Raw genomic sequence first — 27,088 nt, forward strand, 5'->3', positions numbered from 1 at the left:
CACCCAGAGAACCCACACAGCTTTTCCATATTGCTGAAAGGGGAAGAGAGGCTTTCCTCATGTGCCTGGTATGCCCTAATTCTGCCCAGCTGGAGAATATTTTAAAAAAGAACCATGACAGCCTCTGACGTACCCAGCAGAGTCATCACCAACACCATGCAAACTGAATCCAAAAATAGAAGACTGAGCTTTAGAGAGAGAAAGAGACCTTCCCATGATTTGCAACAAGGAAACCACCTTGGTTTATCAGAAAGCAGAAGCTGCTGGGCTGAGCCAGCGTTTGTCACCAGGCAGATAACGTGGAGGCTGCTGCTGGGGAGCTGCCCTAACATGTTCTGTAATGAGGTTTCACAGTGTTCTGCTCTCCTACAACATGGAAATGTTATCCAAATGTGGCTGGCTGTACACAGGGTATTCCTCAGAATACTCCATCATGATACACTGACTTTCAATCTGACAGAATGCCACAGCTGAGCTGAATGGAAATCCCCAGACTTATTTGGCTACTCAAATTTTCACTGCTCTCCCTCATGGCTGTCCCAGCCTACCAGGCTGCAGAGAAAACACCAGATGAGCAAGCAGTTCAAAGCAGTTGTGGAATTTATTGCAAGCATCAGTGATTTTTACTACAGTAAGGCCTTGCAGTTATTTTCACTGAAGGCTTGATGCTTATGGTATAAAATCACTGCTAAAGATTCCCATCATCAAATGGTGCTGTCCCAAGTACAACTTGTCCTCTGGAATCTTAAGCTCTAAACTTTCACACAAGGGGAACACAAAAACGCAAAACTCAAACCAGCCAGGACATCTAGAATTCAATCCCAACTTTAAGACTGACATAAAAGGTGGTCTTGCACAGTTAATTGAGTTTTCAGTGTCACATCAATATAATGGGTAGGGTGCCGTACTAATTAGCATCAATATTCAGCTTAAATAAAGTCAGACCTTGATGAAAAAATAAAAAGGTACTCAAAGTATAAGAAAAATCTATCCCTTACATGTCATTATTTTCATAAAGAGATCTGCTTTCCTTTTCCTTTTTTCCCCAAAGGGATTAGTTTTCCTTTTCCCACAGAACAACCCCAGCAGTGGATACAGATCCCATTTTTTAAACTTCACCATGTTTATTCACCCAAATCTTCCATCCACTGCCACATTCCCTAGAAATAACATGGACAAACCTGGAGAGGTTTGCAAATATTTCAAATATTTTGACTGCATCCAGGCCAATTAACATAAAAGCAGGAATAATATTTGATCCCTCAGGAAAGCAGGGGACACCCCTAGTCCTCCACTCACCTACATGCTCTTCACAGGATTCTACTATAGAAGTAACTACAGTAACTGCAGTGTACTACTATTACAGTAAATCCATTCAGTGCTGAGTTCCCTGCTGCTAGGTCATAATTCTCCTTCTTGGTCATCCTTCCCTTTTTTTTTTTTTTTTTTGGAAAGGGGAATGAAGGAAGAATTCTGAGCAATTTGTTTTGCAATCTCCACCTCCTGCTTGGTTTCCAAACCACAGTATTCACACACAGCTCTTCCACAACCATATTACTTCTGTATCTGTGTCTTCTTCCCACCAGAAAATTACCTTTGCTTTAAGTGTATGAGGGTTTTTTGTGGGCAATAAGTGTAAATTTAAAGTTAAGCTGCTGTTAATAGACTGTTACTGGTACCAGTGAAACAGGTTTCTCTCGATGCATCACAACAAGCCTTCCTATTGAAAATGTTTAAAGCACACTGCCAGTTTCTTGGGTTTGTTATTTATGATAAAAATGTAAAGATGAACCCCCTCAAAGTCAGAGCTAAGCTACGCACCCAAATTCATGAGCTGTTGTGATTAAGAGCAGCTGAGCAGCAAAGAAAAAAAAAATACAACAGAATGAAAGAGAAAAGTGCCAAACCAGATCAAAGAAGTGAGTGAAGAAGCCTGGAAAGACCTATTTAGCTCAGAATCTGAACAGCTTTTTAGACAAATAACAAGAGATCCCACTGCCTTCAGAACATAAGAGACCTTCGTCCTAACACTGCCTTTCTGCTTTGAGGGTATTTCACAATTACCAGTATTCCCAAGAATGGGAGCAGGGGGGTATTTGTAGCATAGAACCTTTGGAACCAGTTGGGTGTATATGCACATCTGGGGAGCAATGCTCCTGTACAACTTGTCCCAGCTCTGACCCCATCTCTCCAGTTACTCACTTGTATTTGCAACTCAAATGCTTTAATCTCCTGTTAATCTAGTCTCAGATTAATTGATTCTGAGACAAAAGCTATAAAAGAGGACTTTCCTTCCCCTTTTGCAATCTCAAACTCTAGTTACACCATCTACGGTTATGTTTTTGGGAAGGCTTTTTGATATTTGTGCTTGTAGCAAAGACATCAGATACAACTGCTGTAGGATATAAGTACATGGTGTGCTGGATAAAACTTTACAAATTCCCTCCTAATACTTGGAGAGGGAATTAACCAGCAGCAGGGCTCAGTTCTGCAATGAGCAAAGTTTAATTAATAGCTTTCAGCACAGTGCAGAGGCAGTTTCTCCAGAATCCTGGGACTGGGAGAAGCTCACTCCTGTATGGATTTACAAGCAGAGTACCTGTACAAACCAGCAGCCCAAACATCCCACCAGCTAAGTCCCAGGACAGAGATGAGGAGTTACATGGGGAACTTGCATGGGGTTGTATTGCTTTATAAAAAGGGTTTTACTAGCACACGTTTCAGATGACTTGAGAGCTCAGTAGTGGCTTCCTGAATAATGTGGCTGGCTCAAACTCACTCCAATAAAACTTTTACACCGGCCCAAACTGCCACCTAGTATTTTAACATCACACATTATGCAGGGAAGCTGTTTTAGAGAGCTTTAAATGCTCTGTATTTGCTCTACTTCCTCGCGTCTCCAGCCATTCCATAGCTGCCAGGAGTAAATGGCACCCAGCTGCAGTTAGAGGCACAAATACAACACTTCTCAGGTCCCTCGAAGGGATCTGGTTATTAAACAAAGATGAGAAGCACTGACAGACTCTGTCTGGTCAGGAAAAGACCACTTCTTACCCGGTGTTTAATACAGGGCTCGCCTGTGTCCGATGCACAGCCCGAACCTGATTTCAGGGATGCTCTCCTGATTTAGCAGTTGCATCCATCGGGACAGAGGCAAACCTGGTTCTGAGCCACGTCCAGCTTCTGAATCCTCGTGTGTGCGAGGAATCAAAGGGCTGGTCACATCCCCCGAGTGGAATGAATTAGTTCCTGACAAAAGATAACATTTTCCTGGAGAACGCTGCTCCCTCAATGATAAAAGTGCTGAAAGGGGCTGCATTTCTGTAACATGAGTGCGCGTTTAAGGGTCCCCTCCGGATAATCCGCATGTAAATGAGGCAACATTTAGCTGCAAGTATCTCTCGAAACTTAAACTGGCTGCACATTCGGAAAGTTAAGTAAAAACAGAACCACGGGAGAGAACCCCTAATTACCACATAGCAAGGGGACTGATTAAAACCATCAGGGCAGGGATCCTGTGTTTCATTAAATAAATATACCAAGTTGGGCTTTATTGTTATTTTAGCTGATGAAGGAAAAATAAAGTCTACCTCTGCATGCATGAAATTACCTAAATTCAAAGTCTCACTGGCAATAAGGGTAGTGCAGGATTCTCCCCCCACCCAGTGTTTGTATTTAAGTAGCCCACTACAGTTACTCAGATTAATATGAAATGAACAGTTAACCTCTGGCATTTTTAGCATCTACACAAAGCCATTTCTTTGGATTTCACATGGCAGGGTGTAACTAATAAATGCAACATTAAAATACTATTTTAATTATTTTTTCAGCTGAAAGCAGAGAGGAATTACAGAGCATTTTGGTTAAGGGACAACACCACCATCTCGCTCATTCTGTAGCACATGGGGGGTTTTTGCTGCTTTCTGGCTACTGCATTAAGTATTCAAAACTGATTGCCAAGAGCTTGAGCAAACAGCCTTGGTGAGGTCATTTCTGGGTAGCAATTTCACAGGGGGTTTACTTCAATTAGAGCAAGACAGACATGAATTTGTGTGCAGTTCCCTCTTTCTACTACCAAACCCAATTTAGTTCCACTGCCCCAGACAGGAGAACACCATTTTCTGGGATATACCAATATTTGCAGTCTATACCTCATTAGTCAGCATTATCTCTGCTGACATTTTCCAGAGGTTTTAATTATGTAAAAAAAGAAGTCTCTACTCTTTTTCCATCTTCCATTCCTCTGAGGGAAGCCTGCATCCAGGAGTGGCACTGCTGGCTGATGGGATCCAGCCTCTTCAAGGAAGGGCTCGGCATAAGCTCAACTTTTCCACAGGAGAGAAAGTTACAACTCTTATCAGTTATTTGTACTAATTCCTTCAAAAGCTTGAGATTTAGGAGCTTTGTTCAAGAGCCGAACAAGTTAAGACAGAATAACTTTCAGTGTCACAGTCTCCATCCCCCTCTCTCCCCCAAAGTTTATAACCTTAGAAGCAAAATAAATGAAAGTTGGAAGACAAGCAGTGTGGCTACACTGAAACTTGCCCAGTCACCAGCATTGCTATTTTAATTGAAATAGAATCCTCTTCAACTGCTTGCTTTTATATTATTGGTCTGTAATTTTTGGTGGTGACGTTATGTTTTTAAGGGTTATGTAAAACTACAACACAATCCCCTACCTGTTTTCCTGGGCAAGCAGTGTTTAGAGCCACATTTTTCCAAAAAAATGTTGAATGAGCCTTTGGTTTCTCTATGAGCCTTTTGGTTTCTGCTCCACAATGCAGTGGGTAGAGAAACCAAAATATTTGCTTCTCACTTCTCCAGTTGCACAAAGTGCCTCAATTCTCCAGGTACATGGAGGCTGCATTCATGCAAGTGACTGCAAATTTAGAAAGAGCAGCCAGTGATGAAGAATTACAAAAGAGAGTCTGCTGTAACCTTCTTTCCCATCTTCTTAGCTTAAAAACATCATGCAGATTGTGCCTTCAACTCTGGTTGGGGGGACAGGAAAGGAAAGGAGAAAGAAAACAACCACTGAAACCTGAGACTAGATCTCAGGCAGAAACAGACTCACAGCCAGACTTCAAGCCCTTGGTTTGAAGGTGTCTGGGCAGTGAAAACACTGATATTATTACACACTGCAACAGCTGTAACTCAGGTGAGTTTACAAAAAAACCCCATAATATTCAATTGCCACACAGAAGACTTTAAGGATTTTGGTTGGTTTGATTTTGCCGGGTTTTTCAGGGAGTTTTTTGTGGTTTGGAGATGCAGTGGCTTTTTAATTTTTGTTTCATTTCGGTTTTTTTAAACATCAGAAATAGTTTTGACTGTACCAGTGGGTACAAAGGAACTCAAGAACCCTGCTTGTGGCAGCAAGCATCCCAGTCACAGATGAAGTAATTTCTCTATGGAAACTCCAAAGGGTTCTCCGAGTTTCATGCTCTGACAGAATGAAAATTCTACAAACTTTCCTTTTTCCACCTCAAAAAGTCACAGCCTCAAAGACATAATTCAGCAGCACTTTCCAACTTGAAAGGTCTCCTGCACTCAAGGTGAGGCAGAGATGAGAGCAAGCCACACAATACAATGCACTGATAATGATCAGAGAACAGCAGCCAATCCTGAGGTCCAGCTTGCTCAATCCCTTCATAAGCAGCCTCAGCAGGTTTGTGGGGAACACAATTTTAGGCTCCCCACTTCAAGTGGGATGTGGATAAACTGCAGAGAGACCAGATGGTCTCTGCCTGGAAATTGTGAGGATACAGGAGCTGGGCTTGTAGAGTCTGGCTTTGAGGACACTAAAGGCCAATTTAAAAAGCACCTACAACTATCTGAAGGGTGGCTACAAAATGTATGGAGTCAAATTCTTCTGAGAAGCAGCACATGATGGGCACTGGCACAAACAGTGACTTAAGAGCCTCATGCTGGACATTAGGAGAAACTTCTTCACTAAAAAAAGTGAGCAGGTTGCTCAGTGAGGCTGTGGGATCTACCACAGGGGTGTTTCCAAGATTGAGAGATGCAAAGCCATCACTCAGCTGATCTAGTTCTGGCAGGAGTCCAATCAGAAGTGGAAATGGACTGAACAACCTCCAGGAGCAAATCCTAACCAGCATTTCAGTGATTCTAAGGTGCACTGCAGCTGAGATTTCCAGCTTGTGAAGTGTTGATTTCTATTCCTCCTCCCACCCTTTCTCAGCTTTAATTCATCAGCTCACAATACTTTCACAATGAATCACAAATACTTGAAAAATCCCCCAAAAACACAAATAAACCCCAAAACACATTGAACTGCTAGTCCATGCAACTTCCCTGATGCTGAATGTAACAGAGCACATATCCATGACATTATTGGGGAAAAAAAGCCAACGAGATATTTCTATTTGAAACACCTCACTCCTTTATTAAATACTGCTTTTGTCTTAGCTTTCCTAAGCTGAGGAAAAGAGAGGGGCAAAGGAAGCACATAATTCCCCACCAATAAAAATAACCCTAATATTCATTCAACATTTAGAGCAGACCCAAACAGTTCAGCAGTACTTAAAGCCTTCAACAACACTGCCTGCACCGCCTAAATGCTGTTACCAAAGAGTGGCTGATGACTTGCATTAGGAAGTCGAGGCCAAAAAAGCCAATTGGAAAAAAAAATAATAAGCAGTGAACAGCTGTGTGATTGCTGCACAACAGTGGTGGTGGGAAAAGCAGTGCAGCAAGGTCAGGTTCTGATCCATTACATCACTGGGAATCAAGACAGGCTCTGTTGCAAAAGGAAAGCCATTAAAGATGTGAAATAAGCACTTGAGATGTGAAACAAGCTCAGAGTCCAGTCCACAATCTGCAGGACGAGCAGCAGAACACACTCATTAGCATAGGCACATGAATGCCATTATTCAAACAAAATTAATACTACTCTGCTCTCAGCTCCAGCTACTCACTGTGCCAAGCCATGCGTATTTTAAGAGGAGGCACAACTCAGACCCCAAGAGATCTCATTCTGGTTCACCTCATGCTTTACTAACCCTTCTATCCAATTAAGGCTGCCAGTTTTATGAACTCCTATATATTAATGACCACACAAACCTGACTGTACCCTCCCAATAAAATGAAAATGCTGCTTGAGTACCCTCCTTAAAGGCTGAATAGAAGCTTGGTCCCATGCTTATGATCCCATTTTGGCTTGCAGGAGCAGACAATTGTAGTATTAGACAAAGAGCAGGTTTCTGACCAAATCTACTGATCCCTTCCCCTGCCTTTAAAACTAATCTAGGTTCTAATGGTTGATTCATTTACTCCCACTCCTCAAAAAACCCCAACTCTGTAACAAGTTAACGTGAGTATAATGTAGTAAGCTCTTCTCATACCATTAGGACTACACAGGGGATATATAAGAAAGACATCCCCAAGGAACTTGGGTTTTTAACTACAGAATAAGTCCTGCTGTAAAATAAGCACTGGGATTTTTGAGGGGAGAAGAGATGCAGAAGCTGGTTAATGCACTGAAAGACTTTTAGGAAAGTGAAGTCTTTTGTGTTAACAAAACTGAACAAAGGGAAGAAGCCACTATCCCAGGACAAAAATTTACACAAGTGGAGAATTCAGAGCAGTTCTTTGTGCAGGGATTTATACCGCCACCTCCCACTCCTAAAAATGAGTAAAAGGAGAGACAGTACTTCAACAGGAATCTGTTTTGGTTTTACTCCCTATTATAACTATTTGATGCTCTTAACCTATAGATCTGAATAGACAACATATGTCTTAGGATCCCTGGCATTTCAAAATGTACAAGAGATGCAATAAGTTTTTTTAATAAGAAATGAAGGTCAAGCTAAGTGATTAATGAGTTCTTTAATGTGTTATGCTGATTTTGTTCCAAAATAAGCAGCTGCTTTATATGACCTGCCTCATTTCAACAGCAAATCACAAAAAAAGTAGAAGAAATCACTCCCACACAAGTCTCCTAAAGCTCGTGCTGTTCATCACAGAACAAGCCCAGAGAATAACCTGCTGTCCCTGAACATCAGAAAAGTGTCCTCAGATGAACTGTCCACACAACAAATACTTCCAGCTATTCCCTGAGCAAACTCCTCAGTAACAGCTGAGAACAAAAAGCAAGGTTAGGAGAGCAGTTGATTATTAATGCGGATCCATATTCAGATCCAGAAGTCTAATAAGAATGTGTCTATCAAGCCCTAATTAAGACGAATCAAATACAACTTCTTTGTCTCTTCTAGAAATCACTCTGGGTGACAAAGTCAGCTGAAGCCAGCCCATGCAAGCTCCATGAATATTTTAAAGCAAGAAATATTGTCTTCCCCTCTCCCCCCTCCCCAGATAGCTCAAGGGACCTGACAACAAAAGATCTCATACCTCTAAGCAAAATACAGATTGAAAATACAAGTGACAGTAGCTTCTCACCATTGTGGAGCATCAGAAAGAGATGTAGCCCACAACAGATTGTTCCAATCAGCCTTACTCAACCACTCGAGCACTCCTTTGTTATGCACTCTCATCAGAGAAATACTTGGCAGTGTTCACATGTAAATCACCAGCAGCTTTTTGGATCACTTCTTTTAATGTAGAATCAGCTCAAACTTTTCAGAATTGGGATGTTTCCCTAGAATGCTCTTTCAGGAATACAATGCACTGCTGAGGGCTCAGGCAGATGGCTTGGCTGAGACAGTCTGCCATTTGAACACTGTCTCCCGTCAGATTTAAATAAAATCAAAAAGGAAAAGCAGCAAATCTTTCTGACATTATATTGCACATAAAAAGGCAGCAGTTATTGGAAGATCCAGGGTCATGAAATAATCCCCGGCCCAGGGTTAAACCCTACCCAAGTTTTAATTTCTAACGAGATTAATTGGTAGTTCCAGTCTCATTCTTGACAAATACATCACCAGCGCACCCAGCAATATTTGGCAGTGTAACACACAAACCTCACCTTACTCCTGTTCACAGTTCCATTCTTCCAAGCAGCTGGAGAGGCACTACATACACAAGCCAAACTGGAAAATGCCCGGCAAACAAGCCACCCTCTTATATGGCTCCCTTCAGTCAGAATTAAAAACCACAGATGGGCCCTGGAGAGAAAGTTTTAAAGCAGGTTTTTACCACAAGAAGTTTGCTGAGCTCCTGTTCTGTCTGTCCAGAACGCCTCCCAAGCATGATGCTCAGTGTGGATTTGCTGTAAATTTTAGTCAAGGAGCATATCCTTTACTAAAATTAAATTAGGAACTGCTGGAGAAATTATCCTCTCCCCCATCTGTCAAGGCAGCATAAGCTGACCAGTCCTACACTACACTTCAGACACACTGCAAGCTCTGCAGACTGTGCAGTTCATTACACACAGATTATTGTGCTTATCTCTCATAGGCAGATGATAAAACTGTTTGCTCTCCAAACCAAATCACTCCAGTGTTGCCTATTTTAACCTACAGCTCAAGGAAAATGCATTAATAACTCTGACCCTGTGATCTACCCAGGGTTAGAAAGCAACTCTACTAACCAAGCACCTTCTGCACCCCTGTCACTTGATGGGCCATACACACACAGCCTCTCACAGCAACACTCTGTAGTGCAGAGAACCCAGGCCTTGATCCCTGAAAATAGAACTAAACCCCCAAAACGAGTCCCTGGGAAGGAGAGGCAGGGGCTCCTCTTCTGCCTGATGTGCCCCAAGCTCCATGTGGTTACTCCTTTCTCCTCTGCTTTCAGCCCAGCATGACCAATTAAGCAAGGGCTGAATCAGACCCCTCGTACATCAATGGATCATTTGAAGTTCTGCATGTTACTTTACATGGAAAAAATTCCTGCTTTTAAAAAAATGAGCGTATAAAACATACCAGGACATTTAAAGCGCGCGGGCACACACAAGGCAACTTTGCTTCTCCCTGCCTGGTGAGCAGAACAGATAGCCTGTTCTCTGAAACTCCCTTTTAACTGCAAACCTTACACAGGCTGTGTGTATTTTGGAGCCTTTCCCATCCTACCATGATTTCCTGTCTGAGTCTGCAGCCCATGGCAACAGCAGAAAATTGGAGTGCAGGCTTTGCAGATGGTGCAAGGCCAAATGCCCCGTGCCAGCTCAGTATCTTATGCCATAACTTAAGAATTATCTAAGTCTTGGCTGTGTGGCAAGGGTTACCTGCACGCTAATAAATTACATTCATTTTCATTTATAAGTTGTGCTTGCCTTAGGGGAGTTCTGGCCTTCTGCAGTGAATGTGAAAAACCACAATCACACAGCCTTGCATGTACATCATCACACTATAACAGGAGAATTTTGAATATTCTGAACTGCTGTGGAGGTACAAGAAAATTCAGAGTTTAATCACTCAATTCCAGCAGGTCACAGGTCACCTCAGCTGTTTGAAAACAAAGTAAGACAGCCCCCCTCCCCAAATTTATAAATGTGCAGCACATACATCATCCCACAAAATAACCTGTGGTGAAAGCTGCATTTCCACTTGTCTGCTACAAAAACATGAGCCATAGAATTACACACACGGGGAAGAAGTGCCAGAAACAATTCCAAGGTTGCTTTCCATGGAGAAATGTTGAGCATGAATCTTCCTTGAGTGGCTTTAATAGGAGACTCTGCATCTGGCATTGACCTTAGAGAATGGAGCTGGAGGATGGACACACTTTTCCAAATTACATTAACATCAACAAAATAATAAGATTAACAAAAACTTACCAGTCACCTACATTGCACTCACCAGCACAGCTACAAACTACCTCAGGGCACAGATGCTTTAAATCCCCCAATCCAGGTTTTCCGTGGAAGAAACAGTCACCAAAGCCAAAGCTTCTCCCACCTCAAGGTGTAAATCCCTTAAGTTTATTACAAAGCACTAAAACAAAACCACCTCAGACAAACATGTGGCCTCAATCCAAGCAATTCTGAAACCAAGCAATTGCTTTAGAAAGGATCCAGTCTTTTCTGCTAAGCAAAAATTGATCAAATAGCTATTAAAACAAGTGGAAATGATTCCTTAGGCTGCAGCAAGGTTAAACTTCGAGGTAAGCAGCACTTCCTGGCGGGACTCTGAGCTTCTTTCAGCAGCAGGTCATTGACAACAACTCTGACAAATCTCCTGATCTTACTTCAGGTTTGAACAAAACTGACATCCATTCAAGCCAAAGTTTCAACATATGCTGACAAAGCATAACAGAAATTTTCATAACACTTCCTGGGGTGGAGGGAGGGGAAGCTTTAAAAGTCTTAATATATTGACAATAGAATGAGGTAGTTTATTGAAAACAACAATGAAGACTATGAATTGGTTACTACCATTATAGCTTTTCACCTTCTTCCCTGCCTTTTAAGTCCAACTGTCCCTAGAGTGCAAATATCCACAGACATATTATAAAATTCATATAACAGCTTAAAAGTACCAGAAACCACACTAAGATAGTAATAAAACTGTATCAATGCAGCTTGAGAGACATTTTTATGATCTCTAGACTAAACAAAGTCACCAGTGCAAGCTGAGCACAAAACAGGGTGGGGGGCTGGAATGAAGATAACATTCAACCAAAGAGCAGAAATTCAATGTGCAATTCAAGAGAACTTATATCCACCCCCTCAGAGGAAATACATTTCATTATATGTTATCTCTCACATTATTACAACAAACACCCATCCCTACAGTTTTAGTTAGGCCTGTGGTGTTATCTCAGGAAATTGCACAAAAACTGGGAAAAGAAATAAAAGGAACCTCACAACTACTTGTAAGAGGAATCAAAGATAAAGATGAGTGAACCGCCTAAAAGCAGCTCCAAACCCTGGGTTTTGCTTTCACCTGATATGAGTCCGAACTGCCTGGAGTACTGAGTAGTCAACTAAACAAAATAAACAAGAAACTGACTTCTACTAAATTCTAGTAAAACATCAAAAACACAAATAGTCTGAAGAATAAATATGAGGAAAAACTGGCCCAATTCCCTACTTTAACTGCTTGCCAATATTCAACTCTTGTCCTTCAGCTCCAATAGCAGTGTGCTTGATTCACAAACAATAAAATGTAAATATTAGAAGAAAAGCTATTCACTGTCATCTTGGAATTAATCAGGAAAAAATCCAGAGCTATATAGGATCAAAAAATAATAGATAATTATGCCTCTGCATGCTTATCTTTTTAATGTATAAGTCCCAGCATAAACAGAGTTATATTTTTTTCTTTATTCTCCAGGTACCAGGCAACAGACTCCAGATTGGGATAGAAATTAAAGTGACAGAAGTATCCAGCATGGACTGTAATGTTATAAACACTGAAGAATGGAACAAGCAGATTATGTCTTCTGTAGTGTTCCTTTCCTCTCATCCCCAAAATATCATAAACAACTTTTACTTTGATATTGCACAGCCCCACAGCAAATTTATCAGTTGTTATAAATCTACATTCACAGACTGAAAAGCTGCTCTGAAATGTTTATTTGGCTTCAGTTCCTTGTCTGTACCCCAGGATTCTACCACAAACACTCTTCATCATCTCAAGCATTTTATTTAGTGTTACTACACAAAAACTACAGGAATTGTTTAAGTACATTTCCCTCCCCCTTTTTTTTTTTTTTTTTTTTTGCTTACGTCAAGGCTTTTTGATTTTTGGACAGGGAGAGCCAAATGCAGCCTCATGACAGATTGCTCTGGCATTTTGCTCAATTCAGACTTGAAGCAGGTCAAGCACAACATGATGTGAACATCAAACAGGTTTTAAGAAAGACATGGTCCAGGTGTAATAATTAAACAACCAGAACAAGACTGACAAGTGCTCAGGTGTACAACTGACCTCTGAGTGTCTGGGTCAAAGCCACACCAAGAGCACCAAACTGTCCCTGAGACCCAATTTAATGATGCTCCCAGGTTGCAGCCCAGCACCTCGGGCTCTGCTGAGGGACAATTTCAGAGAACTGCTTCACATAAAATCACAGCACAGACCAACCAAACCACTGCCCCACGGAGGAGCTCCTCAACAGCATCAGCCCAACCAGGAATCACAGCATTAGGGAATGGGTTTTGAGCAGATGAGGAGGAGGAAGTATACAACTCTAAGGGGCTTTCACCTGCAAGTACCACATAACAAGTAGATTTTAGAAGACAAGGATTTTATAACTCAGAATTCCATTTAACTTCAACCCTCAGCATCCCCTCATGAAGGGCGCAGCAGTCACATCATCTCCTTTCCTCAGAATTACTACCATGCTATTAATTCCATCCCACATGTCCCAAGCTCACAGAAGTGTAGCCACCACCCTGGCAGGCTGCAGGCAGTCACCTGAATTAGGGGTTGACAAAACCACCTCTGCCTTGCCAAACTCAGCAGGTCACCTGCTGTATCCCAACCCTTCCCAAGGAGCAGACTGAGCTCACAGATCCTGCCTGGCTTGTGACCCAAGGCCAAAGGCAAGTCTGGATGTGTTGGGGGTGAAAGGAACAAACCTTTCCTCTTTCTATTGTTGCTTTCTTGGGACAAGTCCTGTGATGCAAAGAAGGCAACTCAACTTCAAAGGCTCTCCTCACTCAGGTGGTTGAAAGGGTCATCCATCAGGTCTCTTCCAACCTGGTAGTCCATAAAAAATCCACAACTTGGAACCCTTAAATTGACTCGTGCTCTCAACAAGGTCCACCAGTTACATATGTATATATATAAATATATTTGTTCTTTGTTTTTTAAATGTAGCTGCTCCTCTGTACAGAAAAGAATCAAGAGTTCTGTTGAAGTACTTTGGCCCCAATTTGTAAATGAAGAAAGCATGAAGCCACCACTGTCCTGGATGCACTGGTGCCTCAGGCTTGTTTGGATTTATTGGAATGTCATGTTAGGCACTAAGAATCAAAATATCATGTAAGTCAATCCAAATAAAACAAGGGAGCACCAGAAATTCAATTGGTTTTATCCTTTTGTTCATCAGCCTGAATTCTCATAGTTCAACATGAGCAAATGGACACTTTCTCCTGTTGTCTACTGGTGGGGCAAAACTTCATCAGGGAGAGAGAGGTTTTCCTTAATGTCCAGCTTGCAAAATCCTGAGCCTCCAACAACAGGCAATATTTATAAATAAGGACCACATACACTGACTGTAAAGCTCAGCCTTGACCAAATGCAAAGTGAGAGTTCAGATGTAAATGGAGAATTATTTTCATCTTGCTTCCAAACATTCAGAAGAATTAAGACAGCTGAGAGATTAACTGGGCACTACAAAGTATCCAGTGGGTTTATTGTGTTTACAAGCCTCTGTTTCTCTTCTGTTTAATTCAGCTGGCACAACTGACAAATTGCTCAAGTGAAATGTAAAATGCATTAGCCTTTAAGTAAGGACAACAAGCTAATTTAGTGAAGATCACAGGATTAATACCACTTTTGGCCTTATTCTATTTTCTTGCATTGCTGTAAAATGAGTTTTTTAACAAATTACTTCTACTTCAGGACCAAGATTTTGGGTTTAAGCTCCCAAGTGCAAGCGGGCACTTTCGAGTTTTGGCTTTCTCTGTAGTTAATTAAGTGTTTGAGTCCTCACCCACCCTCCCCTGCAACTTGGAATTGTTTATTGTAAATAAATGTTTCCAGCACTTTTACTTATGTTTCCTGCAACAGAGGACTCCATAAACTGAAACATTTCCTTTGACTTGTTGCAGACCCATCCATTACAAAGCAAGCTGGGGAAAGGGACAGAAAAACCAAACAGATAAAGAAAGCTCTAAATGCACCATTAACTGGAGTAATTAAATCACATGATGTATATCAGCAGAAACAAATTATTACAACATGTAAACATTGCAATAACATTACTACCCAAACAAGATTTTTCAGTGTAAAAAGATGTTTCATCTCAACCCCATTAACAGAACAAAATGTATTCAAAATTCACCACTACTCTTTGTTACTACTGCAGTTAGTTTTGGAATATCTCCAAATTAGAAAGGATTAAGATGTCAAAACAGCCAAAATATATATATATGACATCCATGCTCTGGATGAGTGCTGATCTCAAGGAAGAGGAGGATATCCATAATCCTATAGATCAGTTATGGAAATTGATTGACAATCAGCAACCCTCTCTTGATCAGATGAGTTGCTCTTTCAAAACACATAAGAAATTAGATGGGGCACATTAGAAAAAAACCCCATTCTGGTGGCTTAGTTCAGCAAAATCAGCTTCAAGATCTCTACTTTCATTGCAGTTATTCCAGGATCAGAAGACTGTACATTAAACACATTGTATTTTACCACTACTTATATGAACATTTAGAGCTCATTCCTCATTTTCTGCTCACACACATTCAAAATAACATGTAACAGCACCCCAGATACTGCACACGTGTTCACTGCTAATCTTTGAGCTAAACCAGCTTTATTTTTCACCTGGAAAATCAATTAATCAATGAACCTAACACCAGAACTCTGTTATCACTTAGGGATAAAATTCTGTTCTGACCCAAACAATATTAGCTCAGTTCAAACTTTAGCAGTAACAAGAGATTTCAGCCTTGACAAAAGAGGTCACAGAGTTTTCTCTCCAAGAGAAACAACTCCTCTGTTTCATAGGGTTAAGTTGCCAGCAACACTGATTCCACTAAAAATCTAAACATCAGCAGCATTTGTTGCTGGTAGTAACAGACAGAGGGATTTCAGCACTTGCTCTTTAACCAATTTTACTGAAAGGACACAGATTTTATTGCCATGAGGTAATATCAGCAATATGAAGGATTAATTTAAGACAGAATCATTACATCATTAATTTTCCTTCACTGTAACTATATATATATATATATATATATATATATATATATATGTATATATATATATAGAGAGAGAGACACACAGTAAAGTGGAAAAATAGGCAGGTCAGCCTTACTTGCTCTGTACTTTAACATAAGATGCTCAATTAAAAACACAAACATCTGCAGATATGCACCTGGTGGTTTGTTTTTTGGAGGAGAGGAGAGCATGTGTGCACAAGCATTAATATTTAGGCTTAAAGAATTTGTCCCTGTGGGTTTGTGGATAGAAATCCAAGCTCTTGGCTGTGTAGGAGTAGAAGCACACAAGGTAGGCTGGGGGTCCAGAGCTGAATGAAGCCAAAGTTGGAACAGGATCACAGCTATAACCAGCTCACCCAACATGGAAATGTGTACATAAGTTACCGAATTCCTGCCCAGGAATCCCCAAAATTGCTTCAAACTCATGCTTCAGACAAAGTAACACAGAAGACAGAGTTACTTGATTATTTTTTTCTGAAACAATTTACAAGCCACCTCGTAAATTGTACCTGCTCTACCACCATATGAATCCTGTATTTCCCCTCAAATTCATTTATAGATTGCATTTGCAGCTCTTTTCCCCAAAATGCCCCCCTTCCACCATGCAGTGCTTTCCTGAAGACTTGTGGAGCTGATAGCTTATTAAAATTGATGAGGCTCTTGATGAGCACACCAGTTTGTTCGGCTCAGATAACAAAAGGACATTCTGCTTATTGAAATATTATTATTTTCCCCCACGCTGCATTTCAATACAGTACCATGACTATGCAGAAGTAAAAAAATTACTTCAGACCATGTGACAGGTATAAAAAGGAATTTTCATCACAGTGTAGCTCTAAAAAATCCTCTGTTAAAATTAGCTATAATTTTTAACTTGTAGTGTGAAATATAAAAGAACACAGGGTTGATGACAGTAAATGCTTAGCCCGTGTTTGATGTTCAGTAAGATTTGTCAGTATTTAATATTAGAGAGAAGAAAATTCATGTCTTGTTTAATTTTATAAAGTCCAAACCACTCCCTCACACTGTGAGGAAAGGTTACACATTCCCCTCCGCAACCCTTCCTAAGAAAAATACCTCAAAAGACAAGTAGAATTCTTTCAGGCCCTATTTTTCTTCATCCTCAGGTGAGCAAACCACAAGACTCATTTGTGTATTAGTTTGTCCAGGGAGAACTTCAAGTGTTTGAGCTAAGAGGTACATGAAGAAACAGCATTATCAGGTTAAATTCCAACCCTTCCCCCTCTCTTTTTTTTCCTTTGGCAAAACATCTGTCAACACTTCTATCTCCAGAGCACCAGGATGTGCTGATGCATTAAACAGCACAGCAGGTGGACTGGCAGACAGAGGAGTGCCTGACCATAACCAGAGAGTTCACTACAACCCAAGTGCTGTAATTAACAGGGCAATGATATCCAAATGTATTTGCAGTGCTGACAGCTCAGAGTCTAAAGAGCCATGCATCAAACACAGGCAGATCGAGTAAAAGAATCACATTCCCAAGGTAAGTTCGGATTTCACCTTCTCTCTCCAGCATTTTAAATTAATAGACCCTAATATTCCGAATTAGAGTGTCTCAAAATCCCTATGAAACCAGTGGGTGCATTTTCCACCACTGCATATACAGATCTTCTTGTAAATAAAAATAGAAAATAAAACCTGAATTCCAATTTACACTCGCTTTACCTTTTATTAGCTACATTGTTCAGCAGCTGCCTATCTTTTTTGTTGCTTTTGTTTCATTTTCTTTCCGGCATTGCATTGTTTTTGCAACATCCCACCTGAACTCTGCCTAAGACCACCTTACCCTTGGAGGCATTAACACACCCAGAGCCTGGCAGAACTCAGGGCCACAGGCTCAGGTCATTCCTCCTCCTTCCAAGGCAGACCCACCAAGTCTCAAGCACAGAGTCAGAACTCACACTGAGGGCAGAGAACAGCTCACAGAAGCAGCAAAAAAGTTGATTAAAGAACAGCTTCACAGAAAGGGCAAATAAACAAGCAAGCCACTTATTATTATTTATTTTAAAATAATATTTAAATTCCCCCTTAAGCATTCACAGAGTTTTAAACTTTACCCTTCACACAGCAGGTGTTGATTAAAACACATTTGTTGTAATACACAATATTGCTCTTTCAGCCTCCAAAGCTTCAAGTGACTGGACTGTGGTCTTTGATGGGAGATTAGTCACTGAAGAAATACAGGTCTAAACCTCAGTCTCAGGAGAATTTAGGAAGATTTATGTATTTACTTACTGTTTCTTTGACTCCAATGCAGCAGGCTGTCCTGATCCAATAATGAAAATGGTATTCAATAGATCATAATGCCAGAAATGTCCATTATGATAATCCCGTGCAATCTTCTGCATAGGACAGCGCCATGGATTTCATCCAGGGATTACAATGCTTGACTGGAGCTAGAACTGAACCTCTAAGTGCTTTTTATCTCTGCCATCAAACTCTGGGCTATAAAACAAAACCCAACACACACACACTCCCCAAGTTTGCAATTTACCAGTGCTCCACTAAATGCTTTTACTAGGAAAGAAACAGAAGTGACAGTAAAGCAAGTTTCCCCATTCCTTAAACACGAATAAATCCAGTTATTTCAGTGCCAGATCCACTTCAGATTTAAATTAATGTAAAAGACAAGATCATTTAAGAGCACTGTGCAGAATGATGTGAATACTACTCATTTACAATTCCTACAGGGAGAAGAATAGAGAAGTTATTTCAAGCTTTTTTGCATCCATATAAAACCATTTGTGGCCTTCCAACTGCAAGAAAAGCCATTTAGAGAATTCACTGACTTGTGTCAGGAAAAACACTAGTGACAGACTGTCACAGGAAATCACAGGATGCCTTCATGTGCGGTTTTATTCAATTTCCAGACTTTAAAAATGCATTCAATTATTGACAGGATTGATCTGAAAGGCAGGAACAACAAAAGAGGCAACAGAAGCCAATCCTTCTGTGGCCACTGACTGCTTGGCTTTCCACTGTGCAGGAGCGTTATCATAACTGACCATTTGGTGCTCTGCATATTTATAAGCGTTTCCCTGCACACTCACCCTTCTTCCCATTCAACACCAGCATCCATTCACTCACTGCAGTTTTTCAGGGAAATTCCTCTTAAGAAATAGATTAAAGGGAAAAAAAAGCTGAGTGAAGGTCCAACTCTTCACTTTAGACACAGAACCTGTGTGGCAGAAGCACCGAGCAGAGAAGAGCTGAAATGTACATTTTGGTTGGCAGAACCAAAATATTTTACTCTAGGTTCCTTAAATAAGGAACGAGGGAAGGGAAACAAGTCTTTTTCTCAGAGCTGGTGGCAAACAACCACTCCCATGAAAAACGAAGAATGACAAGTGTTTTGGCAGACACATCCTCATACCTCTCTAATCACCCAAGCGCTTTTAGTTAGAAGTGTAGAGGTCTCTGTTTGACCTTGAAACTTACAGTTATGCCTTCAAGCAGAGCCAAGAGAACATCCAAAAGGCTCTTCACATTTATTTCACAAGTGTTTAGTAATGCTGACCCAATGGGGACAACTCCCTGCAGTCCCCTACTCGTGATCTGAACAACAGAATTGCCTGGCTATGGAAAAACTGCAGGAAATCAATGCACCCAGGCAGGAGAAGGTGAGTCAGCCCATCTCTGACAATTTCAAAGGGTTTTTTCCGCCTCAAATTAAAACAGCTCCTTTACTTCTCTCGCTATGAGATTCCCTTTTGAAAAGCCCCCTGGTTTTATAGAGTTAAATCACAAATGCGTTAAGCATGGAATAGTCGACCGTAACAGAGGCCAGCAAAAGTCATGAAACCGTGGGTGGTACACAAAATACTTTTCTGAACTGGACGTTTCCCTTATTTTTCCATGGGAAAAATATGGTATTCCTCAGTGTGACTATGCAAAACAAACAGTGCAGCTCCTTAACACAACTGTCACGGCTTAAGCCTTCCAAACTGCTCCTAGCTCCCGTAAGCAGATGCCAACATTCCTCTATCTGCTTAAGTGTTCGGAAACTTTGCTTTCCAAACAAATGGCAGCGGTAAGTACCTTAACACTGTGTTATTCTCATCACTGAGACACCGTCCTACGCTCACACACGCGCTCTTGTTTATGGCAGGAACGGACACCACAGGTTTCTGCTGAGTTACAAGGAATTCCAAAGTATACAAGTTCAAAGTTTTTGCTCATTAAGTGAATTTTACTACCGCAAAAGAAAATTAATGTTGTTTTCCCTCTCCAGGCTGTACGTGGTAACAGCATCTTTAAGATGAAACTACAAGATACTCGCTGTAAGATAAATTTTGTTTAAAAGAGATATAGTGGTACTTTCTTGACAGCAGCTTGTAAATCACATTTCATCTTAGGATTACAGAGAACATATCTGCACGCCAGTTAGAGGGAAAATGCTCCAAACAGCAGCTGGTGGAAAGTCAGATGTTTGTTAGGACAACAGGGCTTGGTTTCCCACAGCCTTTTATAACCTGGTACATCTTAAGGACAGAGCAGGATCATTCTTGCCTGGCAGGACCGTCATGCCTGCTTTACGCACACACAAACCACGAGCAAGATGCAATCCAGATGCAAAGAAAACCCAGAAAAACCCCAAGTCCACAGAGAGCGAGGACTTTACAGTAAAGCTTGCTGGTATGAAGACAACAGAGCGTAAAAGCTGGATCTTACCATTAGCGTTCTTCCCACAGATGAGGTGCTCGTAAGGTTGCAACACTCCCCAAAGTTCCGCATCGTTGTTGATAACCATCTCCAGGATTTCAGCCGAGATCTCCCCTCCACCATCGGGGCTCTGACTTGCCAAAACCCTAGCTTTAATCTCTTCCACCAGGTTCTCCATGCAAGCGGTTAAGGAGATGGCCGCGTACTCGTGGATCCTCACCGAGATCCTCGTGTCCACCATCCACCTGAAAAACCTGCCCACCGAGAAGGTGAGGCCGCAGCGGGCGGATTTGCCCTTCCTGAGCCCATCGCCAGCACTCATGCTGTACAGGGAGAGCGCCTTGACGGTGGCCAGCACGCAGCTCTCGGCCAGGGCCCAGCTCTGGATGAGTTTGATGGCGCTCTGCACCTCGAAGCGGGTGCACTTGGAGTGCATCACACTGAGGCGCTGAGCCTCCCGCGACACCCTGATCAGGGCGCGCCGCAGCAGCTGCGAGAGTCGCCTGACAGCCTCCTGCGAAAAGCTCCTGCCCTGGCCCTCTCCCTTCCCTTTGCGCAGGATTCTGCCGATGTCTTCATCAGTCCAAGGGTATTCCTCGAGATCCGGCAGCTTAGGGCACTTGGAGAAGATATCTGCGACCTCGGGGTCTTCCGGCAGCACGGTGTTCACGGTGTCCCAGCTGTTATTCCTACTGTTCATGGAGCCCGAGTAGTACCACCAGTTGCCTCTGTGCTGAGAAGAGGTGAAGGCTTGCGAGTTGGACTTGGAAGAAGAGAGACTAAGGGACCTGCAGGAATCCCCTGCCCCATAACCAGAGTCCAAAGTTAAATCCTCCAGGGTCTTCAGAGTCGAGCTGTATATCCCAGCCATAGGAAAGACGGGTTAAGCCAAGCGGCACAACAAGCGCGAAAGGTGAGGCAGGGGCAGATCCTTAGCGAGCCCCGAGCGGCGCGGGAGGATTGGCAGCCCAGCGGGCAGGAGCCCTCCCCGAGGGCCCGGCTACCTCCATCCCGGCGGGAGGCTGCGCTCAGTCATGTCCCGCTCGGGCCGGGGCGGCGGAGGGCGCGGAGGCTGCGGCGGGCCGGGCCGGGACGGGCGCTCGGCGGCGGCTCCGGCGCAACTTCTCCGCCGCGGCTCCGCCGCGAGCCCAGCACCGCCGCATGCAAATGAGGCACGCGGCAAGCACCAATCGGCGGCGGCAGGGGGAACGGCCCGGCCAATCACACACGAGAGGGGCGGGGCGACGGAGGGTACGGGGAGCGGCGCGGGGAGCGGCCCGTGCGGGGCGGTGCGCGGGGGTCGGCGCTCGGCCCGGGGATGGCGCGGGCGGCCCCGGGGCCCGGAGCCCCCGACAGGAGCCTTTGAGGCACGGCGGGTCCCCCCAAACCGGGCTCAGGCCGGGAGCCGCGCGCGGAGCGGAGGAGCCCAGCGCGTCCCCGTCCCGCCGGCCTGCGCGGGACGAGCGCGCCCCCGCGCGGCCGTAGCGGGGAGCGGCGGGCAGAGCCGCGGGTCTCGCTGTGTTTCGGGTTCGGGTCCTAAAAAAACTGGAATTTAACTTAAAAACGCGCTTTGCGCATCTTCCTACAAGACGCAGACCCCAAAAGATCCCGAACCCGCTGCCATTTACGGCCCCGATCCAGGAAAACGAGATAAAGCAAGAGAGAATGCCTGTCCTTGATAATGCTGCCGCTGTGACAAAGTCTGTAAAACCCCAAAAACACAGCTCAAAGGATGACATTTTTATCTGTTTGTTCACACGGATTTTGAATCTTGCTCTCTATTGCTGCCATATACTCACTGTTTGTAGGATATTTATGGGCAAAAGGGTATGAGTAAAGCCTAAAGAGAGTACATTCAAAACTTCTCACAAAGGACATTTTCACTTCAAAAAGTACTGTCAAGGCACATCTCACACAGTCCTTAACTGCAGACTGAAAAAAAACCAAAAAGAAACCATTTTCCATAGTAATGTTCCTTACAAGATACAGCTTCCAACCATGATCAGCTTCAATACCCGGATTTCCAAAGTTCAAAATGAAAAATTGTCTTTGCACCATGAGGACAAACTTTTCAGCAGGGCCTGTTTCAATAGGACAAGGGGGATGTTTTTGAACTGACAGAGGGATGGTTTAGATGATACAGAAAAGAGATTTCCTGCTTCTAAACGACAATGCCTTACAGGACATCCCTTGTCTTTTTGTACTGCAGTATACACATTACTTAGTGTCAATAAAAATGCATCATAACTATTAGGCATGAATTAAATACATGAAAAATAATCTCTTTTACTTATGCACTTTTGCTCACAGGACCAAGCAGCTTCTGTTTATACTAAAAGACAAAATATTTAACAAGGCATCCTAACTTCCACTAGCTGAACACCAAAATTGATTTTTTTTTTTTTTTTAAACATAAGATCATCTTTTATCTTTCTTATACTGAAGCCCAACTATAATGCAGCTCTCAGCTTTTTCATAGCTTCTCCTGGTGAAATCATGAACACAAATGAAAACTTGTCTAATAAGACCTAATTCTCTCAAAGTAATTTCAACTTATTTGGAAATCTTAACACCTCAGCACCTCATTTGTGCTCCACTGTCAGCTCAGAAATTGGTATTTTTACTGCACAACTGATGCTTTGCTCAGGTGTTATTTTACAGATCTAAGCTAACTCTGCTATTTTGGCATATTTTTAGGCTATATTTTAAGAGCTGACAATACAAAACTGACAGTAAACATGGTAAATAGGTCCCTAAATGTGAGACAAAGCAGGACTGATTCAAAAAACCCAGTTTTAAGTCTCATGTGTTCAATCAATACACTTCTTTATAAAGAATTATCCTATTTTTTTCTTACATCTGTATTTATTCCCCAATCTTAGGATGCCATGGACTACTCCAGGCCTCTTAAACAAGACTTTGAGGGGGTGACCATGTGGTGTCTCCTCAAAAACAGGGTATTTATTTTATTCCCTGTTAGTTCCTCCAAGATCATGCACAGAAGGCTTGTGTCTTCACAAGGATCACTGCAAGAATTGGAATGGGGCAAAAAAAGGCAGCAGAGTTGGCCTCACCAAAAATCCTTCATGCTTTGGTTTGTCATGCCTCTTTGCAAAAGCTTCCTCTAAAACTCATCCTGTTCTATCTCCTGGGATTCATTTCAATCACAAAAGCAAGGCTAAATTGACACAGAGAATTGCTACACAGTTGGCAAATAGGAACTTGACATTATTTAGGAAAAATGCAGCTGTGCAAGCACTCAAAACTTTTACAAATCAATTCTGTTCCCTCCCTTTATCACACTTCTCCCATACTCCCACACAGTTTGTTATTCCTACCATTCCATGTCATTTAACAACACCAAAAATTATCTGGTTTAACAAGCAGTGTCTGCTTTCCCCACTTCCTTCAGACAGTGTTTTCTCATTGTAGTATTTATTTATGAAAGAAAAACCTTTGCCAGATAAATCCTCTCTCCTCCTGCTGCAAATGTATCACCAGCCTTTTCCACAGGGGAAAAAGCCCTAGAACAGAAGCACCCCCCAAAGGTGGAAAGGATTTTCCTTACTGAAGATTTAAACCTCAAACTCCAAGATGTTGAACCCAATAAAAACAAGTCATACATCAAGACACCCATAAAAACAACTCAACATTCCTTGATTTATAAGGCACAATAAATACTCAGCTTTTTTTGTTTTTGTTTGCATATGTTTCAAGTGGAGCCATCAGGAATCCCAAGTTATTTTCACACAATAAAACTCAACTTTCCACAGACAGATTTTCTCATAATAATTTCTCTCTAAAATTAGTGTTGAAGTAGAAAGCACCAGAAGACTTCCAAGAACATAAACAAAACAGATAAAACATGTAACATTGGAAGTTCCATAATAAACAAAAACATGGGACTCTGGAAGCTCCATTTTCCTTCATGCAACGGGCTCAGAAATGAGCTTTTCTAGCTCTGATAAACTACAGGGTTTAAAAATTTGAATTTAAAGTACACTAGAATTAATTAGAAATAAAAAGCCTTTGCATTCTCTGATACACCAAAAGCAACTGAAAAAATAGGAAACCTATTTAAAAAACAAACACTTGTTTTAAGGAACTACAGCAGTCAAAGCAAATGTAAAATCCCCATAAACTTAATCTCTACCATAGACTCAAAATCAATACTTTTTAAAGTACCCAATACTGAGATTGGCCTGCTACTGTTCAAGCCACAAAGTCCAGTGAATTTCTAGGAAACAATATTCATATACATGCTATTGAGCAGCATAAACATCCCTTACCTCTAGGTCCCATGTAAGCTTATTTTACTCACTTGAAGAAAAGAAGACTTAAGAATTTCCAACAGGAAAAGGAAAAAAATAATTAACAACAAAACTGGCCTTAACAAACCCCTCAAAGAAGTTGCTTGATTGGTGCCACCAACCCCTCAGAGCAGTACTAAGAAGAGAGGAGCCCTTTCCAAACCTTATTTAAAGCACTTGTGGGAGGGAGTGTTAATGAGCCCAAATGCTCAACAGCTGGCTGGGCTTCGTTGGATGTTGTTGAAAGTTTCCTTCTCAAGCTGCTGTCTCTGTTTTGAACACGTGCTAACGGCATTTTCCTTGTGAAGCTACTTCATTAATCTGAATTTTATCTGCAAGGTTCAGAACTATTTTTGTTAATAAAGAAAGATAGCTGCTGTCTAATACCTGAAAATCAGTGTGGGCCCAGACAGCAGGAGATGTGGGGGAGCAGAGATGAAGTGTGAGGTGAATCACATATCAAGTCTAAATTAAATGAAAAAAAAAGTGTTAAGAGAATTGATTTTGCATATTTTCAAAGCACCACTGATGGAGAGAAAATGTACCTGTGGTGTGTCTTCTACCATGCAGCAAAATCCCCATCCAGCCCTCAACTTATTGTCTAACTGGAGTTGCTGGCCCAGTATTTGGAGTCACCAAATACTCCCTGCTGACCTCAGCACTGCCAGGTTCTTGTATCTTCCCAGCTGGAGAGAAAATTTATTCAATGTGTCATAACTCATAGTCCCCCCCATTCATTTAGTACAAAATGGCCTTTGCCAAGGTTACAATACTTGTCTTTCAGAATGTCTTGATTGGTAATTTAGGTAAATCTACTTGATAGCACTAATTAAAATTTAAAAAGAGAACATAGAATCTCATGAATGTAGAATTTTAGGAATAATACTGTCCCTTGTGTAAACTTTTCAGATGGTTAGAAGTCACTGAAATCAGTGTGTGCTGAACAAATCTTCAGGCTATTAATAATAAATGGACATCTCACCTTCCCCCTGTCTTGGTTTTATCTGTGATTTAGCATAGCCTAAAACTACATTTTGCTATTAACAATTTCTACCAAGAGAAACACTCCTGCTTAACAAATCCTGCCTCATTTTTTCCCTACTCTACTATTTAGTCTAATAAAAGACATTTCTTGTCCTTACATAACTTGCCTCATTCGTATCCTTAGGCTGTCAATTAAAACATAATTTCTATTTAAATAAGATCAGGAACTTAAATTTGCTTAGCATAAGAAATCAGCCCAGATCAGCATTACTGTTATTTATAATGACAGATAAGGCAGAGCTTCTCAAAATTAATACTGTCAAGAAAGAAGGGGTCATGTCTATCATGACTAATAGTGACTGTTAAGCAAGACCATTTAAAAAACTTTAATTGCTGAAGATTTTATATTACAGCCTGCTTCTGACACACATTTTCAGATATGAAAAGCATAAGAAGCACTGAGAATCTATTAAGAATATCTTTTCTACACTCAAGAGCTGCCTTTTGTAGTAGATATAATTGGAGTGATAAGGAACTAGGAGTGAAATCTCCATGCACAAGAGTATCAGATGCCCAAATGACCAAATACGTGGTTTTCTGCTGCTGCTGTACAGAGAACTTCTTCAGAGATCCTTCAAAGCAAACTGGTCAGGTAGCAGTCAGGTACAAACTGGTCAGCATCACCTTTATCCTTGGCAAAGGGGTGGAACAAATAAGCCTGGAAAGCACTAAGGACAAAAAGGTGATTTAGAATCAGAGAGTTTGGATTGGAAAGGGCCTTCCACTTACTTCATCCCACCCCTGCCATGGGCAGGGACAGCTCCCACTAGACCAGGTTGCTCCAAGCCCCATCCAACCTGGCCTTTGAAGCCTTCCAGGGATGGGGATTCCACAACATGTCTGGGCAACCTGTGCCTGTGTGTCAGCACCCCCACAGGGAAGAATAAATTCCCAATACTTGATGCAGGATACAGTTGTCCTTCTGGATTGCAAGTGTGTGTTGCTGGGTTTTGTTGAGCTTCTCATCAACCAACACCCCCAAGTCTTTTCCAGGCTGCTCTCAATCCATTCTCCATCAATTTAGGAAGGCAAAATGATGCCTGACCAATTGTCAGCCTTCCAAGATGATATCAGTGGTATGATGGATGAGGGAAGGGCAGCTGGTATTATCTTCACCACAGCAAGGCTTTTGTCACTCACTCCTGCAACATCCTCATTGACAAATTGATAAATTTTTTTGCCTGGATAAATAGCTCCTTTCAATCTAAGTGGAAAACAACTTTGGATAAAAAGACCTGTTGGAAAACAAGTTGGATGTGAGCTGGGAATACATCCCTGTGGCAAT

General features: G+C 41.9%; 1 protein-coding gene across 1 annotated transcript in view; it reads right to left on the reverse strand.

Annotated features, from left to right (window-relative positions):
- The window catches only part of ABTB2 (ankyrin repeat and BTB domain containing 2), a 111,325-nt gene extending 89,790 nt beyond the window's left edge, over positions 1-21,535 (reverse strand). Inside the window, exon 1 of the mRNA XM_009097080.4 lies at positions 20,459-21,535. Within this exon, the coding sequence (XP_009095328.1) occupies positions 20,459-21,320 (862 nt within the window). The 5' untranslated portion in view covers positions 21,321-21,535. The remainder of the gene's footprint in view (positions 1-20,458) is intronic.
- Positions 21,536-27,088: the final 5,553 nt, after the last annotated feature.

Source organism: Serinus canaria, chromosome 5, assembly GCF_022539315.1.
Source record: "Serinus canaria isolate serCan28SL12 chromosome 5, serCan2020, whole genome shotgun sequence".
NCBI classification, from domain to species: Eukaryota; Metazoa; Chordata; class Aves; order Passeriformes; family Fringillidae; genus Serinus; species Serinus canaria.